Source organism: Pseudopodoces humilis, chromosome 32 (genome assembly GCF_049639895.1).
Source record: "Pseudopodoces humilis isolate 2021_Gansu_Grassland_sample_001 chromosome 32, ASM4963989v1, whole genome shotgun sequence".
Taxonomy (NCBI): Eukaryota; Metazoa; Chordata; class Aves; order Passeriformes; family Paridae; genus Pseudopodoces; species Pseudopodoces humilis.
In genome coordinates this window covers 864758-891000 of record NC_142231.1, presented here as the reverse complement: position 1 = coordinate 891000, position 26243 = coordinate 864758, and the positions used below count along the sequence as shown (strand labels likewise).

General features: G+C 54.9%; 1 protein-coding gene across 1 annotated transcript in view; it reads right to left on the bottom strand.

Annotated features, from left to right (window-relative positions):
* ESPL1 (extra spindle pole bodies like 1, separase) overlaps positions 1 to 19362 on the bottom strand; it is a 24849-nt gene extending 5487 nt beyond the window's left edge. Inside the window, exons 1-18 of the mRNA XM_088068722.1 lie at positions 19345 to 19362; positions 18525 to 18639; positions 16795 to 17862; positions 16313 to 16417; positions 16051 to 16171; positions 14785 to 14921; positions 12817 to 12936; positions 12165 to 12256; positions 10969 to 11289; positions 9535 to 9694; positions 9101 to 9224; positions 8095 to 8234; positions 6417 to 6551; positions 5065 to 5184; positions 3688 to 3859; positions 2264 to 2395; positions 1128 to 1284; positions 3 to 18 (exon numbers count right to left, since the gene is read on the bottom strand). Coding sequence (XP_087924848.1) covers positions 3 to 18; positions 1128 to 1284; positions 2264 to 2395; positions 3688 to 3859; positions 5065 to 5184; positions 6417 to 6551; positions 8095 to 8234; positions 9101 to 9224; positions 9535 to 9694; positions 10969 to 11289; positions 12165 to 12256; positions 12817 to 12936; positions 14785 to 14921; positions 16051 to 16171; positions 16313 to 16417; positions 16795 to 17862; positions 18525 to 18599 — 3195 coding nt within the window. The 5' untranslated portion in view covers positions 18600 to 18639; positions 19345 to 19362. The remainder of the gene's footprint in view (positions 1 to 2; positions 19 to 1127; positions 1285 to 2263; positions 2396 to 3687; positions 3860 to 5064; positions 5185 to 6416; positions 6552 to 8094; positions 8235 to 9100; positions 9225 to 9534; positions 9695 to 10968; positions 11290 to 12164; positions 12257 to 12816; positions 12937 to 14784; positions 14922 to 16050; positions 16172 to 16312; positions 16418 to 16794; positions 17863 to 18524; positions 18640 to 19344) is intronic.
* Between the last annotated feature and the right edge of the window lie 6881 nt (positions 19363 to 26243).

Genomic DNA, 26243 nt, shown 5'->3' with positions numbered 1-26243 from the left:
ACCAGGAACGACACGCACCTGCGGGAAAACCGGGAAAAAACGGGAAGAACGGAGAAAAACCGGGAAGAACAGGGGGAAAACGGGGGAAAAACGGGGAAAATGAGGGGAAAAAGGGGAAAAAGGGGAAAAAGGCCCCTCAGACCCCATCGGAGCCGGGAGGGAGGTGGGAACGGTCACTGAGCTCCTGACCCACCATTCCCAAAGGATCCCCATCCCAATCCTGATCCCAGGGACCCCATTCCCATTCCCAGTGATCCCAATGATCCCATTCCCAGTGATCCCAGTGATCCCAATGATCCCATTCCCAGTGACCCCAATCCCATTCCCAGTGATCCCAGTGATCCCATTCCCATTCCCAGTGACCCCAATCCCATTCCCAGTGATCCCAGTGATCCCATTCCCATTCCCAGTGACCCCATTCCCATTCCCAGTGATCCCAGTGATCCCATTCCCATTCCCAGTGACCCCATTCCCATTCCCAGTGATCCCAGTGATCCCATTCCCATTCCCAGTGACCCCAATCCCATTCCCAGTGATCCCAGTGACCCCAATGACCCCATTCCCAGTGATCCCAGTGACCCCATTCCCATTCCCAGTGATCCCAGTGACCCCATTCCCATTCCCAGTGATCCCAGTGACCCCAATCCCATTCCCAGTGATCCCAATGATCCCAATCCCATTCCCAATCCCAGCACTGACCATCGGGAGGCCTGCAGGTGTCCGGCCAGCCCCAGCCCCTCCCCGCAGAAGGCTCTGGCCCTGCAGCCCAGCTCCATCCCAGTGATCCCAGTGATCCCAGTGACCCCAATCCCATTCCCAGTGATCCCAGTGACCCCAATGATCCCATTCCCAGTGATCCCAGTGATCCCATTCCCTGTCACTGACCATCGGGAGGCCTGCAGGTGTCCGGCCAGCCCCAGCCCCTCCCCGCAGAAGGCTCTGGCCCTGCAGCCCAGCTCCATCCCAGTGATCCCAGTGATCCCAGTGACCCCATTCCCATTCCCAGTGATCCCAGTGACCCCAATCCCATTCCCAGTGATCCCAGTGACCCCAATCCCATTCCCAGTGATCCCAGTGATCCCAATCCCATTCCCAGTGATCCCAGTGATCCCAATCCCAGCACTGACCATCGGGAGGCCTGCAGGTGTCCGGCCAGCCCCAGCCCCTCCCCGCAGAAGGCTCTGGCCCTGCAGCCCAGCTCGCCGTGGCCCAGCAGCGTCACCAGGCGCCAGCAGCAGCTCAGGGCCTCCCCCAGCGCCTGCCACTTGTGCAACAGCGCAGAGCCTGCAACGGCAACAACGCTCGGACACCGGGGACACCGGGGACACCGGTACCGGATACACCGGGGACACCGGGGACACCGGTACCAGATACACTGGACACAGCTCGGACACCAACACCAGATACACCGGGGACACCGGTACTGGATACACCGGGGACACCGGTACCGGATACACCGGGGACACCGGTACTGGATACACCGGGGACACCGGTACCGGATACACCGGACACAGCTCGGACACCAACACTGGATACACCGGTACCAGATACACCGGACACACCGGATACACCGGTACCGGACACACCGGACACACCGGTACCGGATACACTGGATACACTGGTACCAGATACACCGGACACACCGGATACACCGGTACCAGATACACCGGACACACCGGATACACCGGACACACCGGATACACCGGACACACCGGATACACCGGTACCAGATACACCGGACACACCGGATACACCGGACACACCGGACACAGCTCAGACACCCGCACCGGACACACTGGACACTGACACCAGACACAGCTCGGACACCAGCACCGGACACACCGGACACACCGGACACTGACACCGGCCACACCGGCCACAGCTCGGACACCAGCACTGGACATGGGACACAGAGACTGGACAGGGACATGGACATGGCTCCGGACATGGGACAGGAAGGATTCCCAGGGAGATGGAGCCGCTCCCAGGGACATGGGATGGGGAGGATTCCAGAGGCTCCCAATCCCATCCCACCCCATCCCATGGATCCCACCCCACGGATCCCATCCCATGGATCCCACCCCATGGATCCCACCCCATGGATCCCATCCCACGGATCCCACCCCACCCCACGGATCCCACCCCACGGATCCCACCCCATGGATCCCATCCCACGGATCCCACCCCACCCCACGGATCCCACCCCATGGATCCCACCCCATGGATCCCACCCCACCCCACGGATCCCATCCCGTTCCCTGACCGGAGTCGGGGCCGGGCTCCTCGGGCGGGAGGCTCCGGGCGCTCCCCAGGATGTCGCTGCCCATGAGGAAGACGAGGACGCTCCGGAGCAGCTTCTGCGCCTCCAGCAGAGCCACCTTGGGGCTGCTCCAGCCTGGAATTCCGTGGGATCAGCGCTGGAGCCGCCCCGGGTGTTCCCTCCTCTTCCTCCTCCTCCTCCTCCTCCCAGCAAAGCTTCCCCGAATCCCGACTCCACCCTTCCTCTTCCTCGTCCCAAATCCCTTCTTCCTTCTCCCTGAACTCCTTCCTCATCCCGAGCTTTCTCCCTTCCTCCTCATCCCCAAAACCCCTCGTTCCTCCTTCTCTCCATCCCAAATTCCCACCCTCTTCCTCCTCATCCCAAAACTCCCTCCTCATCCTCAAAACCCCTCCCTCTTCTTCCTCTTCCTCATCCCAAAATTCCCTCTCTCTTCCTCATCTTCATCCCAAATTCCCCTTTTCTCCTCTTCCTCATTCCTTCTTCTCTCCATCCCAAACTCTCCATCCCAAACTCCTTCCCTGTTCCTCATCCCCAAGTCTCTTCCTCTTCCTCATCCCAAAGTCTCTTCCTCATCCCAAAGCCTTCCCTATTCCCTCATCCCAAACTCCCTTTTCCCAAACTCTTTTCCTCTTCCTCATCCCAAATCCACTTTCTCCTCCCCCTTATTCCTTCTTCTCTCCATCCCAAACTTCCTTCATCTCTTCCCAAACTCTCTCTCCATCCCAAAATCCTTCCCTCTTCCTCTTCCCAAACTCTCTCTCCATCCCAAACTCCCTTTTCCTCATCCCAAACTCCCTTTTCCTCATCCCAAACTCGCCTCCCTCCTCCTCTTCCTCATCCCAAACTCCCTTCTCCTCATCCCAAACTTCCTTCCCTCTTCCCAAACACTCTCTCCATCCCAAACTCGCCTCCCTCCTCCTCTTCCTCATCCCAAACTCCCTTCCCTCTTCCCAAACTCTCTCTCCATCCCAACCTCCCTCTTCCTCATCCCAAACTCCCTTCCCTCATCCCAAACTCTCTCTCCATCCCAAACTCCCTTTTCCTCATCCCAAACTCGCCTCCCTCCTCCTCTTCCTCATCCCAAACTCCCTTCCCTCATCCCAAACTCCCTTCTCCTCATTCCAAACTCCCTTCATCTCATCCCCAACACTCCCTCCATCCCAAACTCGCCTCCCTCCTCCTCTTCCTCATCCCAAACTCCCTTCCCTCATCCCAAACTCTCTCTCCATCCCAAACTCGCTTCCCTCTTCCTCTCCCTCATCCCAAAATCCCCCTCTCCCCATCCCCAACTCCCTTCCCTCTTCCCAAACTCCCTCTCTCTCTTCCCAAACTCCTTCCCCTCATCCCAAACTCTCCCCTCCTCCCCTGGTTCCCTCTCCATCCCAAACCCGTTCCCGTTTTCCCACCGTTCTGGCGGATCCGTTCCCGGAGCGGTGCCGGGAGCCGCGCCGGGGGCAGCTCCAGGATTTGTGCCGTGAGCTGCAGGGCCCGGGCCCGGGCCAGGAACCAGCCCCGCGTGGAGCGGCCGGAGCCGGGATCCTGCAGGGCCTGGAGCAGCAGGGAGACGGCCTCGGGCACCTGGGAACGGCGGGAATGGGGGAAAATGGGGGAAAAATGGGAAAAACGGGGAAAAAACGGGATTTAGGGAGCACAGGGGGTGTTCCCATCCCATCATCCCAGTCCTCTTATCCCATTCCCTCATCCCAGTCCCCTTCCTACAGTGGGGACACGCCCTCATCCACCTGGGAACGATGGGAAACATGGGAAAATGGGGAAAAAACGGGGAAAAATGGGAAAAAACGGGGAAAAAACGGGGAAAAAACGGGGAAAAAACGGGGAAAAAACGGGATTTAGAGAGCACAGGGGGTGTTCCCATCCCATCATCCCAGTCCTTTTATCCCATTCCCTCATCCCAGTCCCCTTCCTACAGTGGGGACACGCCCTCATCCACCTGGGAACCACGGGAATTCCGGGAAAATGGGGAAAAAACGGGGAAAAATGGGAAAAAACGGGGAAAAAACGGGATTTAGGGAGCACAGGGGGTGTTCCCATCCCATCATCCCAGTCCTTTTATCCCAGTCCCCTTCCAGCAGCAGGGAGACGCCCTGATCCACCTGGGAACAATGGGAAAACAGGAAAAAAATGGGAAAAAAGGGGAAAAACAGGGAAAAAACGGGGAAAAAATGGGGAAAAAATGGGGGAAAAAATGGGGGAAAAAATGGGGGAAAAAAGGGGAAAAAATGGGGGAAAAAAGGGGAAAAAATGGGGAAAAAATCAGGAAAAAATTTGGAAAAATGGGGAAAAAATGGGGAAAAAAATGGGGAGAAAATGGGGAAAAAATGGGGAAAAAAATGGGGAAAAAAATGGGGAAAAAAATGGAGGAAAAAAGGGTGAAAAATGGGGGGAAAATGGGGGAAAAATGGGGGAAACAATGGGGGAAACAATGGGGGAAAAATGGGAAAAAAATGGGGAAAAAATGGGGAAAAAATGGGGAAAAAATGGGGAAAAAATGGGGAAAAAATGGGGAAAAAATGGGGAAAAAATGGGGAAAAAATGGGGAAAAAAATGGGGAAAAAAATGGGGGAAAATCCAGGAAAAAATCTGGGAAAAAATCCGGGAAAAAATCCAGGATTTTAGTGACCACAGGGAGTGCTCCCATCATCCCAATCTCCTTCCAGCAGCGGGGCCACGCCCTGCTCCGCCTGGAAAACCGGGATTCGGGAAATCCCGGGGGCTCCCCCATCCCAAATCCCGATTTTTTTTGGGAAAATCCCCGTTTTTGCCTGGTTCTGGAGGCAGCAGAGGTGGCTGCGCAGCAGGAGCCGGGAATGGCGCAGGAGCAGCCGGGAATCGTCGCTGCCTTCCTCCTCCTCCAGGCACAATTCCAGCTCTTCCAGGAAAACCTGGGAATGCCAGACCTGGATCAGCACCCAAAGCCCATCCCGACGGGGATTTTCCCGGGATTTTGGGAAATTCCTGGAGTTCCCTCATCCTGCTTTGTTTCTCCTGGGTCTGGACAGGACATTCCCAGATTTCCCTGAGTTTGGGAAGCACATTCCCGGATTCCCAGACCCCATTCCCGGTTACCTGGGCATTCCCAGATCCCATTCCCAGATTCCCAGATCCCATTCCCGGTTACCTGGGCGTGGCCAGGACATTCCCAGATTCCCATTCCCAGATTCCCAGACCCCATTCCCGGTTACCTGGGCATTCCCAGATCCCATTCCCAGATTCCCAGACCCCATTCCCGGTTACCTGGGCATTCCCAGATCCCATTCCCAGATTCCCAGACCCCATTCCCGGTTACCTGGGCGTGGCCAGGACATTCCCAGATTCCCATTCCCAGATTCCCAGATCCCATTCCCGGTTACCTGGGCATTCCCAGATCCCATTCCCAGATTCCCAGACCCCATTCCCGGTTACCTGGGCGTGGCCAGGACATTCCCAGATCCCATTCCCAGATTCCCAGACCCCATTCCCGGTTACCTGGGCGTGGCCAGGACATTCCCAGACCCCATTCCCGGTTACCTGGGCATTCCCAGATCCCATTCCCAGATTCCCAGACCCCATTCCCGGTTACCTGGGCATTCCCAGATCCCATTCCCAGATTCCCAGACCCCATTCCCGGTTACCTGGGCGTGGCCAGGACATTCCCAGATCCCATTCCCAGATTCCCAGACCCCATTCCCGGTTACCTGGGCGTGGCCAGGACATTCCCAGACCCCATTCCCGGTTACCTGGGCATTCCCAGATCCCATTCCCAGATTCCCAGACCCCATTCCCGGTTACCTGGGCATTCCCAGATCCCATTCCCAGATTCCCAGACCCCATTCCCGGTTACCTGGGCGTGGCCAGGACATTCCCAGATCCCATTCCCGGAATTCCAGACCCCATTCCCGGTTACCTGGGCGTGGCCAGGACATTCCCAGATCCCATTCCCGGAATTCCAGACCCCATTCCCGGTTACCTGGGCGTGGCCAGGACATTCCCAGACCCCATTCCCGGTTACCTGGGCGTGGCCAGGACATTCCCAGATCCCATTCCCGGTTACCTGGGCGTGGCCAGGACATTCCCAGATCCCATTCCCGGTTACCTGGGCGTGGCCAGGACATTCCCAGACCCCATTCCCGGTTACCTGGGCGTGGCCAGGACATTCCAGCTGCAGCAGGATCCGGCACAGCTGGCTCAGGGCCTCGGCCGCTCCCGCTCCATCCCCGAACCTCCGGCACAGGGATCGGAGCAGCCGCAAACTCCGCAGGGCCTGCAGGGGCTGCAGGGAAAATCCCTGGATAACGTTCCAGGGAATCCCGGGAATCCCGGCAAAACCTGGCCCTCCTCTTCCTCTTCCCAAATTCCCTCCTCTTCATCCTCATCCCAAATTCCCTCCTTTTCATCACTAAATTCCTTCTTCCTCATCCCAAATTCCCTCCTCTTCATCCTCATCCCAAATCTTTCACCTTCCTCCTCCTCATCCCAAATTCCCTCCTCCTCCTCCTCATCCCAAACTCCCTCCCTCTTCATCCCTAAATTCCCTCTTCCTCCTCATCCCAAATCTCTCACCTTCCTCTTCCTCATCCGAAATTCCCTGCTTCTCATCCCAAACGCCCTCCTTCTTCATCCCTAAATTCCTTCTTCCTCATCCCAAATTTCCCTGCCTGCTCTTCATCCCTGAATTCCCTCCCTCTTCCTCCTCATCCTGAATTCCCTCTCCTCCTCATCCCAAAATTCCCTCCTCCTCCTCATCCCAAAATTCCCTCCTCCTCATCCCAAAATTCCCTCCTCCTCATCCCAAAATTCCCTCCTCTTCATCGCAAAATTCCCTCCCTCCTCTTCATCCCAACCTTTTTCCCTCTCTTTTCCTCATCCCAAATTCCCTCTTCCTCCTCATCCTGAACTCCCTCTCTCTTTCTCTTCCTCATCCCAAATTCCCTCCTCCTCATCCCAAACTCCCTTCTTCTTCATCCCAAATTCCCTCCTCCTCCTCATCCCAAATTCCCTCCTCTTCATCCCAAATTCCCCCCTCCTCATCCCGAACTCCCTCCTCCTCATCCCAAATTCCCTTCTCCTCCTCATCCCGAACTCCCTCCTTCTTCATCCCAAATTCCCTCCTCCTCATCCCAAATTCCCTCCTTCTCATCCCAAATTCCCTCCTCCTCCTCATCCCAAATTCCCTCCTCCTCCTCATCCCAAATTCCCTCCTCCTCATCCCGAATTCCCTCCTCCTCATCCCAAATTCCCTCCTCCTCCTCATCCCAAATTCCCTCCTCCTCATCCCGAATTCCCTCCTCTTCATCCCAAATTCCCTCCTCCTCCTCATCCCAAATTCCCTCCTCCTCCTCATCCCAAATTCCCTCCTCCTCATCCCGAATTCCCTCCTCTTCATCCCAAATTCCCTCCTCCTCATCCCAAATTCCCTCCTCCTCCTCATCCCAAATTCCCTCCTCTTCATCCCAAATTCCCTCCTCCTCCTCATCCCAAATTCCCTCCTCCTCCTCATCCCGAATTCCCTCCTCTTCATCCCAAATTCCCTCCTCCTCATCCCAAATTCCCTCCTCCTCCTCATCCCAAATTCCCTCCTCCTCATCCCGAATTCCCTCCTCTTCATCCCAAATTCCCTCCTCCTCATCCCAAATTCCCTCCTCCTCCTCATCCCAAAATCCCCTCCCTCTTCCTCCTCATCCCAAACCTTTTCCCTCTCTCCCTTCATCCCAAAACTCCCTCCCTTCCTCTTCCTCACCCCAAACTTTTCCCCTCTCCCTCCCCACCCCAAAGTCCCTCCCGGATCCCGGGGATCCCCGGGAATTTGGGATCACCTTTCCCTGGATGCGGAAGAGCGCGGCCAGCAGCTGCAGGGAGCCGACGCTCTGCTCCGGGCTGCGCAGCGCCGGAATCCCGGGATTCTCCAGCAGCTGCTCCCACAGGGAAACGGCTTCGTCCAAGGGTTTGGAGAGAGCTGCAGGGGGGCAGAGGGCTCGGCCAGGGAGGGAAATCCCGGGAAAAAGCTCTTCCCAAAGCGGGATCATCCCGGGAAAGTCATCGTGCTGCCCGGGAAAGCTCGGTGCTGATGCTGGAAGGGCTCTTCCCGGACAGCTGGGATCCCAAAAAACCTCCTCCAGATCCACCAGCATCCCAAAAAATCGCTCCCTGGCCTTCCAGGATCCCAAAAAATCCCCTCCCGCCCCTCCAGGGTTTTTATCCATCCCAGGAAACCTCATCACTGCTCCTGGAAAAGCTTTTCCTGCCCTTCCAGAGGCCTCGGTCATCCCTAAATCCCCTCGCTGATCCTGGGACTGGCAGATCCTGGGAATCCCTGATCCCGGGAATCTCTGATCCCGGGAATCTCTCTCTGATTCTGGGAATCCCCGATCCCAGGAATCCCCAATCCTGGGAATGGCCAATCCCAGGAATCCCTGATCCCAGGAATCTCTCTCTGATCCTGTGAATCCCCAACCCCAGGAAACCTTGATTCTGTGAATTCCCAATCCCAGGAATTCCCGATCCCAGGAATCTCCGATCCCAGAAATCCCCAATCCCAGGAATCCCCGATCCCGGGAATCCCCGATCCCAGAAATCCCCGATCCCGGGAATCCCCGATCCCGGGAATCCCCGATCCCAGGAATCCCCGATCCCAGGAATCCCCGATCCCAGAAATCCCCGATCCCAGGAATCCCCGATCCCAGAAATCCCCGATCCCAGAAATCCCCGATCCCGGGAATCCCCGATCCCAGAAATCCCCGATCCCAGAAATCCCCGATCCCAGAAATCCCCGATCCCGGGAATCCCCGATCCCAGGAATCCCCGATCCCAGGAATCCCTCACCGCTGTCGGAGCTGAGGCTGCAGCGGATCCCATCCCGCGGCTCCGGCCGCTCTCCCGCGCTCCCCTCGGATCCATCCGGCAGCTCCGCGTTCCGGCGCCGCCCGCGCCGCTCCCGAGCCACGCTCTGGGAAGGGAACGACGTGGGGAGGGGATTGGGGATGCCGGGAATCCCCAAAATCCCGGGAAAAGCACCCCGGGAAAGCCGAGTGTCCCAAAACCCCCAAAATCCCAGGAAAATTGCACCCCAGGAAGGGTTTGGGATGAGCTGGGAACTCCAGGATTCCCCAAAATCCCGGGAAAATCATCCTGGGAATGGTTTGGGACATGCAGGAACTCCAGGATTCCCCAAAATCCTGGGAAAATCACCCTGGGAAGGGTTTGGGATGAGCTGGGAACTCCAGGATTCCCCCAAATCCCGGGAAAATCCCACCCACCTTTTCCACGAGGGCCTCCAGGGTGCAGATGTGGAGCCAGAGCAGGGCCTGGGCGCGCTCGTCCAGGAGCTGATCCCGGATTTGGGAATTCTGGGTTTGGGAATTCTGGGCCAGCGACTCCAGCAGCCTCAGGGCCTCCTGGATGGCGTCCAGGGCGGAGCTGCAGGGACAGGGATTCCAAAAATCCCGGGAATCAACCCCAAAATAACGGGAACGGCTCCCAAAATCCCAGGAATGGGGATGGGGAATGGGATGGGGGGACTGGGATGGGGAGATTGGGATGGGGGAGCCTTAGAAATGCAGGATTGGGATGGAGGAATGGGATCAGGAATGGGATCAGGATTGGGATGGAGGAACGGGATCAGGAATGGGATGGAGGAACGGGATCAGGAATGGGATCGGGATTGGGATGGAGGAACGGGATCAGGAATGGGATCGGGATTGGGATGGAGGAACGGGATCAGGAATGGGATCAGGATTGGGATGGAGGAACAGGATCAGGAATTGGATCAGGACTGGGATGGAGGAACGGGATCAGGAATGGGATCGGGATTGGGATCAGGATTGGGATGGAGGAACGGGATCAGGAATGGGATCAGGGCTGGGATGGAGGAACGGGATCAGGAATTGGATCAGGATTGGGATGGAGGAACGGGATCAGGAATGGGATCAGGATTGGGATCAGGATTGGGATGGAGGAACGGGATCAGGATTGGGATCAGGATTGGGATGGAGGAACGGGATCAGGAATGGGATCAGGATTGGGATGGAGGAATGGGATCAGGACTGGGATGGAGGAACGGGATCAGGATTGGGATCAGGATTGGGATGGAGGAACGGGATCAGGAATGGGATCAGGATTGGGATGGAGGAACGGGATCAGGAATGGGATCAGGATTGGGATGGAGGAATGGGATCAGGAATGGGATCAGGGCTGGGATGGGATGGGGATGAGAGATGGGGATGGGGATCAGGGATGGGATCAATAAGATGGGATGGGATTTGGGATGGGAGCAAGGGCAGGATGGGCTGGGATGTGGGCTGGGATTTGGAATTCGGACTGGGATTTGGGATGTGGGCTGGGATTTGGGCTGGGATTTGGGATGTGGGCTGGGATTTGGGCTGGGATTTGGGATTTGGACTGGCATTTGGGATGTGGACTGGCATTTGGGATGTGGGCTGGGATTTGGGATGGGATTTGGGATGTGGGCTGGGATGTGGGCTGGGATTTGGGATTTAGGCTGGGATTTGGGATGTGGGCTGGGATTTGGGCTGGGATTTGGGATTCGGACTGACATTTGGGATGTGGGCTGGGATTTGGGATGTGGGCTGAGATTTGGGATTTGGGCTGGGATCTGGGCTGGGATTTGGGATTTGGGCTGGGATCTGGGCTGGGATTTGGGATTTGGGCTGGGATTTGGGCCAGGCACCCACCAGTCAGTGTGGGGGGCGAAGCTGTGGCTGCAGAGCAGCTGCGCCAGCTCCAGCAGCGCCACCGCCCTGGGCAGGCTCCGGCCGGGATCCACCGTTCCCTCGGGATCCCCCGTTCCCTCGGGATCCCCCGTTCCCCCGGGATCCCCCGTTCCCGCGGGCCGGCCGGGGCCCAGCAGGTCGCAGATCACCCCGTAGCGCTCGGCGGCCGTGGGGCTCCGCAGGGATTTGTAGGCGCGGAGCTCGGCCAGCAGCAGCCCCGGCACGGCGGCCCCGGGCAGGAGCCGGGAATGGGAATGGGAATCCAGGGCATCCCGCAGGGTCCTGGCAGCGGGGACGGAGCGGGAGGTGAGGGGGGACGGGAACCCCATCCCAATTCCCCATCCCTCCAATCCCAGTCCCGATTCCCCATCCCATTCCTCCTGTCCCAATCCAAATCCCATCCCTCCTGTCCCAATCCTGATCCCCCATCCATCTCTCCAATCCCAATCCTGATCCCCCATCCCTCCTATCCCAATCCCCCATCCCATCCCTCCTATCCCAATCCCAATCCTGATCTCCCATCCCATCCCTCCTATCCCAATCCCAATCCCCCATCCCATCCCTCCTATCCCAATCCCCCATCCCATCCCTCCTATCCCAATCCCAATCCCCCATCCCATCCCTCCTGTCCCAATCCTGATCCCCCATCCATCTCTCCAATCCCAATCCTGATCCCCCATCCCTCCTATCCCAATCCCCCATCCCATCCCTCCTATCCCAATCCTGATCCCCCATCCCATCCCTCCTATCCCAATCCCAATCCCCCATCCCATCCCCCCATCCCAATCCCCCATCCCATCCCTCCTATCCCAATCCCAATCCTGATCTCCCATCCCATCCCTCCTATCCCAATCCAAATCCCCATCCCATCCCCCCTATCCCAATCCCTCATCCCATCCCCCCTATCCCAATCCTGATCTCCCATCCCATCCCCCCTATCCCAATCCCAATCCCCCATCCCATCCCTCCTATCCCAATCCCAATCCCCATCCCATCCCTCCTATCCCAATCCCGATCCCCCATCCCAATCCCCCCATCCCTCCAATCCAAACCCCCTCATCCCACCCCTCCAATCCCTCCCGCCCCATTCTCCTTACCCCAATCCTGCCCTCCGAATTCCCCATCCCATTCCCGACCCCAATTCCCAGCTCCCTCACCACAGCCGCAGCTCCTCCGCTCCCCGTTTGGCCGCCTCCGTCTTGATCCTGGCCCAGAGCGCCACCGGCTCGGCCAGCGGGGCCGGGAAGGGCTGGGAATGCCGGGAATGTGTCACCAGTCCCCGGGAATGTGTCACCAGTCCCCGGGAATGTGTCACCAATCCCCAGGAAGGTGTCACCAGTCCCCGGGAATGTGTCACCAGTCCCCGGGAATGTGTCACCAGTCCCCGGGAATGTGTCACCAATCCCTGGAATGTGTCACCAATCCCAGGGAATGTGTCCCTGATCCCCGGGAATGTGTCACCAGTCCCCGGGAATGTGTCACCAGTCCCCGGGAATGTGTCACCAATCCCCGGGAATGTGTCACCAATCCCAGGGAATGTGTCACCAATCCCTGGAATGTGTCCCTGGTCCCCAGGATGGTGTCACCAGTCCCCAGGAATGTGTCACCAATCCCTGGAATGTGTCACCAGTCCCCGGGAAGGTGTCCCTGATCCCCGGGAATGTGTCACCAATCCCAGGGAATGTGTCACCAATCCCCGGGAAGGTGTCCCTGATCCCCGGGAAGGTGTCACCAATCCCCGGGAAGGTGTCCCTGATCCCCAGGATGGTGTCACCAGTCCCCGGGAATGTCCCAGATCCCGGGAATTACCTGTCCGTGCTGGGAATGTGTCCCCAGGGCCAGCAGCCACTGGGCCACGGCGTCCAGCGCCCGCCGCTCCCGCTGCCGGCAGCGCCAGCTCTCCACCCACAGCCGGAAACACCTGTGGAGCTGCGGGAACGGCGTCGGGATCCGGGATCCCATAAACCATCCCAGTGATCCCATAAACCATCCCAGTGATCCCATAAACCATCCCACTGACCCCATAAACCATCCCAGTGATCCCATAAACCATCCCAGTGATCCCATAAACCATCCCAGTGATCCCATAAACCATCCCAGTGATCCCATAAACCATACCAGCGATCCCAGTGATCCCATAAACCATCCCAGTGACCCCATAAACCATCCCAGTGATCCCATAACCAATCCCAGCGATCCCATAACCCATCCCAGAGATCCCAGTGATCCCATAAACCATCCCAGTGACCCCATAAACCATCCCAGTGATCCCATAAACCATCCCAGTGACCCCATAAACCATCCCACTGACCCCATAAACCATCCCAGTGATCCCATAAACCATTCCATTACCCCATAAACCATCCCAGTGATCCCATAAACCATTCCATTACCCCATAAACCATCCCAGTGATCCCATAAACCATCCCAGTGATCCCATAAACCATTCCATTACCCCATAAACCATCCCAGTGATCCCATAAACCATCCCAGTGATCCCATAAACCATCCCAGTGATCCCATAAACCATCCCAGTGATCCCATAAACCATCCCAGTGACCCCATAAACCATCCCAGTGATCCCATAACCAATCCCAGTGATCCCATAAACCATCCCAGTGATCCCATAAACCATCCCACTGATCCCATAAACCATCCCATTACCCCATAAACCATCCCACTGATCCCATAAACCATCCCACTGATCCCATAACCAATCCCAGTGATCCCATAAACCATCCCAGTGATCCCATAACCAATCCCAGTGATCCCATAACCCATCCCAGTGATCCCATAAACCATCCCAGTGATCCCATAAACCATCCCACTGATCCCATAAACCATCCCAGTGATCCCATAAACCATCCCAGTGATCCCATAAACCATACCAGCGATCCCAGTGATCCCATAAACCATCCCAGTGACCCCATAAACCATCCCAGTGATCCCATAACCAATCCCAGCGATCCCATAACCCATCCCAGAGATCCCAGTGATCCCATAAACCATCCCAGTGATCCCATAAACCATCCCAGTGATCCCATAAACCATCCCAGTGATCCCATAACCAATCCCAGCGATCCCATAAACCATCCCAGCGATCCCATAAACCATCCCAGTGATCCCATAACCAATCCCAGCGATCCCATAAACCATTCCAGCGATCCCATAAACCATCCCAGCGATCCCATAAACCATCCCAGTGATCCCATAAACCATCCCACTGATCCCATAAACCATCCCAGTGACCCCAGCAATCCCATAAACCATCCCAGCGATCCCATAACCAATCCCAGCGATCCCATAAACCATCCCAGTGATCCCATAAACCATCCCAGTGATCCCATAAACCATCCCAGTGACCCCAGCAATCCCATAAACCATCCCAGCGATCCCATAACCAATCCCAGCGATCCCATAAACCATCCCAGTGATCCCATAAACCATCCCAGTGATCCCATAAACCATTCCAGTGATCCCATAAACCATCCCACTGATCCCATAAACCATCCCAGTGATCCCATAAACCATCCCAGTGATCCCATAAACCATCCCACTGACCCCATAAACCATTCCAGTGATCCCATAAACCATTCCAGTGATCCCATAAACCATCCCAGTGATCCCATAACCCATCCCAGAGATCCCAGTGATCCCATAACCCATCCCAGTGATCCCATAACCCACCCCAGTACCCCATAACCCATCCCAGTGATGCCATAACCCCATCCCAGTACCCCCAGTATCCCCAGTGCCCCATCCCAGTGCTCCCAGTACCCGCTCGGGGGTGACTCCGGGCCGGCCGTAGCCGTGGCCGGTCAGCACTGCCCGGCAGAAGGGCTCGCACACGGCTCCGGCCGCTTCCGGAACGTTCCGGCTCAGGAAGGCCTGGCCCAGGCGGAAGGTGGCCGTGGCTGCGTCCGGAGGGGCCGGAGTGACCGATGGGATGGGGGACACGGAGTGACCCCAAACCCCTGGACACAGAGTGACCCCAAACCCCCTGGACACAGAGTGACCCCAAACCCCTGGACACAGAGTGACCCCTGGACACGGAGTGACCCCAAACCCCTGGACACAGAGTGACCCCTGGACACGGAGTGACCCCAAACCCCTGGACATGGAGTGACCCCTGGACACGGAGTGACCCCAAACCCCTGGACATGGAGTGACCCCTGGACACGGAGTGACCCCAAACCCCTGGACATGGAGTGACCCCCTGGACACGGAGTGACCCCAAACCCCTGGACATGGAGTGACCCCTGGACACGGAGTGACCCCAAACCCCTGGACACAGTGACCCCTGGACACGGAGTGACCCCAAACCCCCGGACATGGAGTGACCCCTGGACACAGAGTGACCCCAAACCCCCTGGACACAGAGTGACCCCAAACCCCCGGACACGGAGTGACCACCTGGACAGCCGAGATGGGGACAGAGCCCTGGGGTACCACTGACCACTGGGGACAGGGACAGGGGTACCACTGACCACTGGGGACGGGGACAGGAGGTACCACTGACCACTGGGGACAGGGACAGGGGTACCACTGACCACTGGGGACAGGGACAGGGGTACCACTGACCACTGGGGACAGGGACAGGGGTACCACTGACCACTGGGGACAGGGACAGGGGTACCACTGACCACTGGGGACGGGGACAGGAGGTACCACTGACCACTGGGGACAGGGGGTACCACTGACCACTGGGGACAGGGACAGGGGTACCACTGACCACTGGGGACGGGGACAGGGGTACCACTGACCACTGGGGACAGGGACAGGGGTACCACTGACCACTGGGGACGGGGACAGGGGTACCACTGACCACTGGGGACGGGGACAGGGGTACCACTGACCACTGGGGACAGGGACAGGGGTACCACTGACCACTGGGGACGGGGACAGGGGTACCACTGACCACTGGGGACGGGGACAGGGGTACCACTGACCACTGGGGACGGGGACAGGGGTACCACTGACCGCTGGGGACAGGGACAGGGGTACCACTGACCACTGGGGACAGGGACAGGGGGTACCACTGACCGGTGACATCGAGGAATTTGCCGCTCTCGGCCTCGGGCAGCCCCTCCAGCCCCTCCAGCATCCAGGTGACGCTCCGGACACAGCTCCCGGTCACCTGCGGCAGCTCCGGCCACCCCGAGGGCTGTGGGGACCCCGGGGCTCAGCCGGGACCCCAGACCCACAGGGGACGCTCCATGGTCCCACAGACCCAAAATTCCAGCCCCACATCCCACGGGAGAGGCTCTCAGCCCCCCGAGGGACCCAGATCCGTTCCCTGGGATACCTGGGAGCGCTGGAATATTTCGTGGATGGCGTTGGAGAAGAGCTGGAGGCTGTGGAACAGCAGCTGCTTCACCATCACCTGCTCCTGGACGGAGTCGGGAGGGACCTGGGAATGGGAAAAACGGGATTTGGGAATGGGGTCAGGGAATGGGGTCAGGGAATGGGGTCAGGGAATGGGAAAAACGGGATTTGGGAATGCTGGGGTGGAGCTGGGAATGGGGTCAGGGAATGGGGTCAGGGAATGGACCCTGGGAATGGGAAAAACGGGATTTGGGAATGCTGGGAATGGGGAAAGAGGGATCTGGAGGTTCAGGAACTCCAGGAGCTTCTGCTGGGATGGAGATGGATCTGGGAAAGGGAAAAGTGGGATTTGGGACTCCCCAAAGTCCAGGAGCTGCTGCCAGGGCTGGGACCTCCAGGATTCCAGGGAATCCTGATCCCGGAGCTGCTCCTCCTCCTCCTCCTCCTCCTCCTCCTCCTCACCTGGGCCAGCAGCTGCCGCAGCGCCCGTCCGTGGCCCTGGGAGAAGGCACAAATCCCGGGAAGCTCCTGGAGGCCGAGGGGCAGCTCCTGGCTCTTCCTGAGCGCCTCCCCGAGCTGCGCCAGCACAAACTGGGAGCACTCCAGCAGCACCCGGAGAATCCTTCCGGAAGGTTCCGCCGCCAGCGCCGCTCCCGCCCGGCACAACGCCGACCCCGCGGCTCGGACTCCGGCCCCGCCTTTGAGCAGCGCCCAGCTGAGCTGGATCCCGGCCTCCAGCAGCTCCAGAGGGGCTCCCAGAGAATTCCCAGCTCCCAAAAACCCTCTGGAATCCCCCAGCGCGTCCAGAGCCTCGCGGTGCCGCCGGGCTTTGCAGAGGCGGCGGCAGCACTCCAGGGTGAGCTCCAGGCAGCACAGGGAATTCCCGAGATCCGGAGGCCGCGGAGCCTCGTCCCGCAGCGCTTCCAGCAGCCATTCCCGCAGCTGCCTGGCCAGGAAAACCGGGCACGGAGCCCTCTGGGCCTCGTAGAGCGCGGCGGCGGCGGCGGCGTGCTGGGCGGTGCACGAGGCGAAGAACGGCGGGCGGAAAGATTCCCGAGCCGAGCGTTGCGGCGGCTCCGATTCCAAGAGCAGCAGGAAGCGCAGGGAGCGCAGCCGGGCGCTCAGCACCGCCCTGCCCTCCTCTCGAGGCCTCTCGGGCCCGGCCAGCTCGGCCGCCGCTCGCCACAGCAGCCCGAAAGCGCCGCGGGTCACCCCGGCCCAGTCGGCGTCGCGGTGGCGGCAGCGCCGCAGCCGCTCCCGCAGCAGCTCGGCCGCGCTCCAGGTGCGGATGCCGGCCCATCCCGCGGCGTTGCGCAGCACGTGGAACAGGATTTTCTCCAGGTACAGGTGAGGGGGGTCGGGGACCAGGCTCAGGTAGGTGTTGGTGGCCTCCTGGGCCAGGGTCAGCAGCTGGGCGCCGTGGGCCGGTAGCCCCCCGGGCCGGGCCAGCTCGGCCACGCAGGAGCGAAGGGCGCGGTCGCACAGCTGGACGCGGCGGGAGCGCGGGGCCGAGCGGCTGCCGAGGCTTTCCTGGGGAAAACAGAGGTTTGGGATCACAACTGGGCACCTCAGGGGGTGTTTCATGGGGGAAAGAGGGGTTTGGGATCACACCTGAGTTCCTCCAGGGTCAATTAATGGGGAAAAAAGGGGTTTGGGATCAGAATTGGGCAACCTAGGGGACATTTCCTGGGAAAAAAAGGGGTTTGGGATCAGAATTGGGCAACCTAGGGGACATTTCCTGGGAAAAAAAGGGGATTTGGGATCAGAATTGGGCACCTCGGGGGGTATTTGCTGGGAAAAGAGGGGTTTGGGATCACAACTGAGCCCCTCCAAGGACATCTAATGGGAAAAAAAAGGATTTGGGATCAGAACTGAGCCCTTCCAGGACTGTTTCCTCATCAAAGAGGGGTTTGGGATCAGAACTGGGCACCTCCAGAGTCATTGCATGGGGAAAAAAGGGGATTTGGGATCACAACTGGGCACCTCCGGGGGCATTTCCTGGGAAAAGAGGGACTTGGGATCATAACTGAGCCCCTCAAGGGTCATTTCCCAGGAAAAAAGAGGGAGCCAGAACCAGCTCAGAACCCCACAGAGATCCCACACTGGGACCCAGCGCAGAATTCCCCAGTTCTCCCCGGCAGCATCCCGAGGTTTTCCCGTGGGAAGGAGGGCTCAGCCCCTCCCCGGCTCACCCGGATCTTCTCCAGGCGCTCCTCGATGCCGGCCCAGCCGTCCGTGGTTCCGTCCTTCCCATCCTTCTCGTCCATCCTGGGCGCTTCTCCCGAGGGGCTGTGATGTGAGGCGGGGCTGGGGGGGGCAAGGGGAGCTGTGAGACCCCCAGAGCCCCCCAGACCTGCAGAACCTCAAACTCAGAGACCCCAAAACCCCTAAACCCAGAGAACCCCGAAACTCCCAGAGACCCCCAAACCCCCAAACCCACAGACCCCAAAATCCCCAAACCCAAAGAACCCCCAAATCCCCAAACCTACAGACCCCAAAACCCCCAAACCCAGAGATCCCAATACCAGAGATCCCCAAACACCCCCCAGACCCCCAAAACCCCCCAGATTCCCAAACACCCCAGCCCCACTTTGCCCCCTCAGAGCCCCCCCAGCTCCAACTTCTGCCCCCCCAGTGCCCCCCAGCCCCTCTGGGGGCCCCCACCCCCATTCCTAGCCCCCAGCCCCATTCCCGAACCCCCTTAAGGGGGTCAGATCACTCCCAGCCCCCCCGACCCCACTTTCTGACACCCCAGGGACCCCAGCCCCATTTCCAGCCCCACCCTCACTCTTTGCCCCTCACAGAGGCCCTGATCCCCCCCCACCCCCTCAGGCGTCCCGGCCTTCCCCCCTCTGCCCTCACCGCGGCCCACAGGGCTCCCTGCCTCTCCCTGTCCTCGCCGCACCCTCCCCGGCTCCCCCAGCTCCCTGAGGGGGTCTCAGCCCCCCAAAATCCCCTCTCGGGACCCCCAAATTGCCCCAAATCCCCGCGGGCCGCGCCCCCCCCGCTCACGCTGCGCTGCTGCTCCGCCGCCGGCCGCCAGAGGGCGGAGCCCGCCGCGCGCCCGTTCAAACCTCGGCGCGGCAGCCAATCAGCGCGCGGCACCGCCCCGCGGCGTCCAATCAGCGCGGGGCCCGCCCCCCGGCCCGCCGCGCGGGGGTTCACGGGAGTTGGAGTCCGCGCTCCGTCGCGCGCGCTTTTTATGCGCATGCGCGGGGGGGTTAATCAACGGGGCGGGGTCAGTGGGGCGGGGGCGTGGCCGGGGTGGAACCCCCCTGGATAATGATGGGGGGGAGGGAGACCCCCGGGATATCGGGAATGAGGAATTCCCGTGGGATATCGGGAGTGAGGAATTCCCCGGGATATCGGGAGTGAGGAATTCCCCGGGATATCGGGAATGAGGAATTCCCGTGGGATATCGGGAATGAGGAATTCCCCGGGATATCGGGAGTGAGGAATTCCCGTGGGATATCGGGAGTGAGGAATTCCCGTGGGATATCGGGAGTGAGGAATTCCCCGGGATATCGGGAATGAGGAATTCCCGTGGGATATCGGGAGTGAGGAATTCCCCGGGATATCGGGAATGAGGAATTCCCCGGGATATCGGGAATGAGGAATTCCCCGGGATATCGGGAATGAGGAATTCCCGTGGGATATCGGGAGTGAGGAATTCCCGTGGGATATCGGGAATGAGGAATTCCCCGGGATATCGGGAGTGAGGAATTCCCGTGGGATATCGGGAGTGAGGAATTCCCCGGGATATCGGGAATGAGGAATTCCCGTGGGATATCGGGAGTGAGGAATTCCCCGGGATATCGGGAAGGGAGGGAGACCCCCGGGATATGGAGGAGGAATTCGGGGTCTGGCGGGGGTGCCAGGACCGTGTCCCCCCGATCTCCCCTCGATCTCCCCTCGATGTCCCCCCGATCTCCCCCCGATGTCCCCCCGGTGTCCCCTCGGTGTCCCCACGGTGTCCCCACGGTGTCCCCTCGGTCTCCTCTCAATGTCCCCCCGATCTCCCCCAGATGTCCCCTCGATCTCCCCTCGGTCTCCCCCCGATTTCCCCTCAATGTCCCCTCAATGTCCCCTCGATGTCCCCCCGATCTCCCCCCGATCTCCCCCCGGTGTCACCTCGGTGTCCCCACGGTGTCCCCTCGGTGTCCCCTCAATGTCCCCTCAATGTCTCCTCGATCTCCCCTCGGTGTCCCCTCAATGTCCCCTCGATGTCCCCTCGATGTCCCCCCGATCTCCTCCCGATGTCCCCCCGGTGTCCCCTCGATGTCCCCTCGATGTCCCCTCGATGTCCCCCCGGTGTCCCCCCCGCTGCCACCAGGGGGTGCCGGAGGTCCCGGGAGGGCGAAGCCGTCGGGGCTTCCTCCGGGAATAAACCCGGGAATAAAACCCGAGAATAAAACCGGGAATAAAACCTGGGAATAAAACCCGGGAATAAAACCCGGGAATAAAACCCGAGAATAAAACCCGAGAATAAAACCGAGAATAAAACCCGGGAATAAAAACCGGGAATAAAACCGGGAATAAAACCGGGAATAAAACCCGGGAATAAAACCCGGGAATAAAACCGGGAATAAAAACCGGGAATAAAACCGGGAATAAAAACCGGGAATAAAAATCGGGAATAAAACCCGGGAATAAAACCGGGAATAAAACCCGGGAATAAAACCCGGGAATAAAAATCGGGAATAAAACCGGGAATAAAAACCGGGAATAAAACCGGGAATAAAAACCGGGAATAAAAATCGGGAATAAAACCCGGGAATAAAACCGGGGAATAAAAACCGGGAATAAAACCGGGGAATAAAACTGGGAATAAAAACCGGGAATAAAAGCCGGGAATAAAAACCGGGAATAAAAATCGGGAATAAAAACCGGGAATAAAACCGAGAATAAAACCCGGGAATAAAACCGAGAATAAAACCGAGAATAAAGCCGGGAATAAAACCCAGGAATAAAAACCTGGAATAAAACCAGGAATAAACCCGGGTGCATTTTTGGAAGGTTTTTTTGAGTAAATCTCTGCTTTGTTGTGTAATTCCTTCAGCTCTGTCCAGCCCCTGCTCCAGGTGATGCTGAGAGGTGTTAAAATGTTGGAAAATTCAGGATTTAGGAAGGAATTTGGGTTTTCCAAGCCCAGGAAATGTCGGACCTTGTGCTTGCTAAAGATCGAGTCAAACTGCGCCTGTGGAATCAAGAGATGATAAATGATACAAGTGTTAGATGTCATTTGATAGAATTATCTATTTATTATTTACTATTTACTATTTATTATTTATTATTTATTATTTATTATTCATTATTTATTATCTATTATTTATTATTTGTTATCTATTATGTATTATTTATTATTTATTATTTATTATTTACTATTTACTATTTATTATTTGCTATTTATTATTTATTATTTATTATCTATTATTTATTATTTATTATTTGTTATTTATTATTTGTTATTTGTTATTTATTATTTATTATTTATTATTTATTATTTATTATCTATTATTTATTATCTATTATCTATTATTTATTATCTATTATTTATTATTTGTTATTTGTTATTTGTTATTTATTATTTATTATTTATTATCTATTATTTATTATCTATTATTTATTATTTGTTATTTGTTATTTATTATTTATTATTTATTATTTATTATTTGTTATTTGTTATTTATTATTTATTATTTGATTGTTTTTATTATTTTCATTATTTTTATTTTTTATTTATTATATTTATTTATATCTATAGATTAAATATAAATATATTTATAAATCTAAATCCAAATCCAAATACAAATCCAAATACAAATACAAATATACATATACATATACATGTAAATATAAATAGAGAAATAGAAATAGAAATAGAAATAGAAATAGAAATAGGAATAGAAATATAAAAAGAAATAGAATTACATACCTAAACATATACATATAAATATACGTATAAATATACATATAAATATACATATAAATATACATATACATATAAATACAAACACAAATATAAATACAAATATATACATATAGATATAAATAATATAAATATAAATAGAATAAGTATAACTAATATAAATATAAATACTATAAATATAACTAATATAAATATAACTAATATAAATATAAATAATATAAATATAAATAATATAAATATAAATACTATAAATATAAATAATATAAATGTAAATAATATAAGTATAAATAATATAAGTATGAATAATATAAGTATAAATAATATAAATATAAACAATACAAATATAAATAATATAAATATAAATAATATAAATATAAATAATATAAATATAAATAATACAAATAAAAATAATATAAATATAAATAATACAAATATAAATAATACAAATATAAATAATATCAATATAAATAATACAAATATAAACAATACAAATATAAACAATACAAATATAAATAATATAAATATAAATAATAGAAATATAAATAATAGAAATAGAAATAATACAAATATAAATAATAGAAACAGAAATAATAGAAATAGAAATAACACTTCCCATAACAATTCCATGATTTTGGTGTTGCTGAGCGCAGGAAGCTCTCAGGTGTCCCCCCAGCGATCTCAGAGCTCCTGGAGCAGCATCCCCCGTGTCCCTCCTCCATCTCCCACCCATCCCAGCTGCTTTTTCCGTCTTCCCAAATCCTCATTAGCCCATTTTCCTTGGGATGTGCGAGCCGGGATCCTCCCACCAAACTCCGGCATTTCTTAAACCCACAAAACTCTTCCCTCTCGGCTTCTGTCCCTCCCGGGAGAGCGGAGAAACGAGAGCGGAGAAACGAGAGCGGAGAAACGAGGGCTGCGTATCCCAGGATATAAAAATCTCGGGTTTTCTTTCCTGGGAGAGCGGAGAAACGAGAGCGGAGAAACGAGAGCGGAGAAACGAGGGCTGCGCTTCCCAGGATATAAAAATCTCGGGTTTTCTTTCCTGGGAGAGCGGAGAAACGAGGGCTGCGCGTTCCAGGGTATAAAAATCTCGGGTTTTCTTTCCTGGGAGAGCGGAGAAACGAGGGCTGCGCATCCCAGGATATAAAAGTCTCGGGTTTTCTCTCCCGGGAGAGCGGAGAAACGAGGGCTGCGCGTTCCAGGGTATAAAAATCTCGGGTTTTCTCTCTCCCGGGAGAGCGGTGAAACGAGGGCTGCGCGTTCCAGGGTATAAAAATCTCGGGTTTTCTTTCCTGGGAGAGCGGAGAAACGAGGGCTGCGCATCCCAGGATATAAAAATCTCGGGTTTTCTCTCTCCCGGGAGAGCGGAGAAACGAGGGCTGCGTATCCCAGGATATAAAAATCTCGGGTTTTCTCTCTCCCGGGAGAGCGGAGAAACGAGGGCTGCGCATTCCAGGGTATAAAAATCTCGGGTTTTTTCCTCCCTCTCCCGGGAGAGCGGAGAAACGAGAGCGGAGAAACGAGGGCTGCGCATTCCAAGGAATAAAAATCTCGGGTTTTCTTTCCTGGGAGAGCGGAGAAACGAGGGCTGCGCATCCCAGGATATAAAAATCTCGGGTTTTCTCTCTCCCGGGAGAGCGGAGAAACGAGGGCTGCGTATCCCAGGATATAAAAATCTCGGGTTTTCTCTCCCGGGAGAGCGGAGAAACGAGGGCTGCGCATTCCAGGGTATAAAAATCTCGGGTTTTCTCTCCTGGGAGAGCGGAGAAACGAGGGCTGCGCATTCCAGGGTATAAAAATCTCGGGTTTTCTCTCCTGGGAGAGCGGTGAAACGAGGGCTGCGCATCCCAGGATATAAAAATCTCGGGTTTTCTCTCCTGGGAGAGCGGAGAAACGAGGGCTGCGCATCGCAGGACATAAAAATCTCGGGTTTTCTCTCCCGGGAGAGCGGAGAAACGAGGGCTGCGCATCCCAGGATATAAAAATCTCGGGTTTTCTCTCCTGGGAGAGCGGAGAAACGAGGGCTGCGCGTCCCAGGATATAAAAATCTCGGGTTTTCTCTCCCGGGAGAGCGGAGAAACGAGGGCTGCGCGTCCCAGGATATAAAAGTCTCGGGTTTTCTCTCCCGGGAGAGCGGTGAAACGAGAGCTGCGCTTCCCAGGATATAAAAATCTCGGGTTTTCTCTCTCCCGGGAGAGCGGAGAAACGAGGGCTGCGCGTTCCAGGGTATAAAAATCTCGGGTTTTCTCTCTCCCGGGAGAGCGGTGAAACGAGGGCTGCGCGTTCCAGGGTATAAAAATCTCGGGTTTTCTCTCCTGGGAGAGCGGAGAAACGAGGGCTGCGCATCGCAGGACATAAAAATCTCGGGTTTTCTCTCCCGGGAGAGCGGAGAAACGAGGGCTGCGCATCGCAGGACATAAAAATCTCGGGTTTTCTCTCTCCCGGGAGAGCGGAGAAACGAGGGCTGCGCATTCCAGGATATAAAAATCTCGGGTTTTCTCTCTCCTGGGAGAGCGGAGAAACGAGGGCTGCGCATTCCAGGGTATAAAAATCCGCTTTTGTGGGGCTGAGGAATGCGGGAGGGGCTGGAGCCGAAAATTGAAGCGCTGGGGCTGGAGCTTCTCGGGTTACGGCGAACAAGAGCCCATTGTGCTCCCCCTGGGGCTGGAGGGGAGGGGAGCGGGCAGAAACCCCCGCCCGAAAACCAGGAACACCCTGAAAATCCCGGGAAACAGCCTGGGGAGGGGTCCTGGAGCCCCCATCCCACCCTGAAACCCCCGGGAAACAGCCTGGGGAGGGGTCCTGGAGCCCCCATCCCACCCTGAAACCCCCGGGAAACAGCTGGGGAGGGGTCCTGGAGCCCCCATCCCACCCTGAAAATCCCGGGATACAGCCTGGGGAGGGGTCCTGGAGCCCCCATCCCACCCTGAAACCCCCGGGATACAGCCTGGGGAGGGGTCCTGGTGTGCCTGGGGAGGGGTCCTGGAGCCCCCATCCCACCCTGAAAATCCCGGGATACAGCCTGGGGAGGGGTCCTGGAGCCCCCATCCCACCCTGAAAATCCTGGGATACAGCCTGGGGAGGGGTCCTGGAGCCCCCCTGAAAATCCCGGGAAACAGCCTGGGGAGGGGTCCTGGTGTGCCTGGGGTATAATTAATATATAATATATAATATATAATATATAATATATAATATATAAGATATAATATATAAGATATAATATATAATATATAAGATAAGATATAAGATATAAGATATAAGATATAAGATATAAGATAAAGATATATAATATATAAGATATAATATATAATATATAAGATAAAGATATAATATATAATATATAATATATAATATATAATATATAATATATAATATATAATATATAATATATAATATATAATATATACTAGATCAGATAATAGATAATATAAATACTATATACTATATACTATATACTATATACTACATAGTATATAATGAATATAACATAATATAACACAATATAATACGATATAATATAATACAATACAATATAACACAATACAATGCAATACAATACAATATAATACAATACAATACAATACAATAAATAGAAATAAATCTATTTTTATTCCCTGAATCCCGGCACTTCTGACTTTCAGGCATCCCCAATAAATCAAACCTCAGGCATCCCCACGGGCTGATCACACTTTATTTATACACATATAAATAAATATATATAAATAAATTTTATTTATATATATAACCCTAACTCCAGCCGTGGAATTCCAACTTCCCCGGGGGTTTTTTGAGGAAAAAGTGTCCGCAGGGATTTCTGCTGCCGGCTCCTCCCGCTGATCAAACACAGGAATAATTAACAAAAATCAGACTTTGGATGGAGGAGTTGATTTTTTTTCAGAGGAATCACGGGGAGCGATTAACGAGAAGAAATCGTTATTTTTTAAAATAATAAATAATAAATAATAAATAGTAAATCATAAAT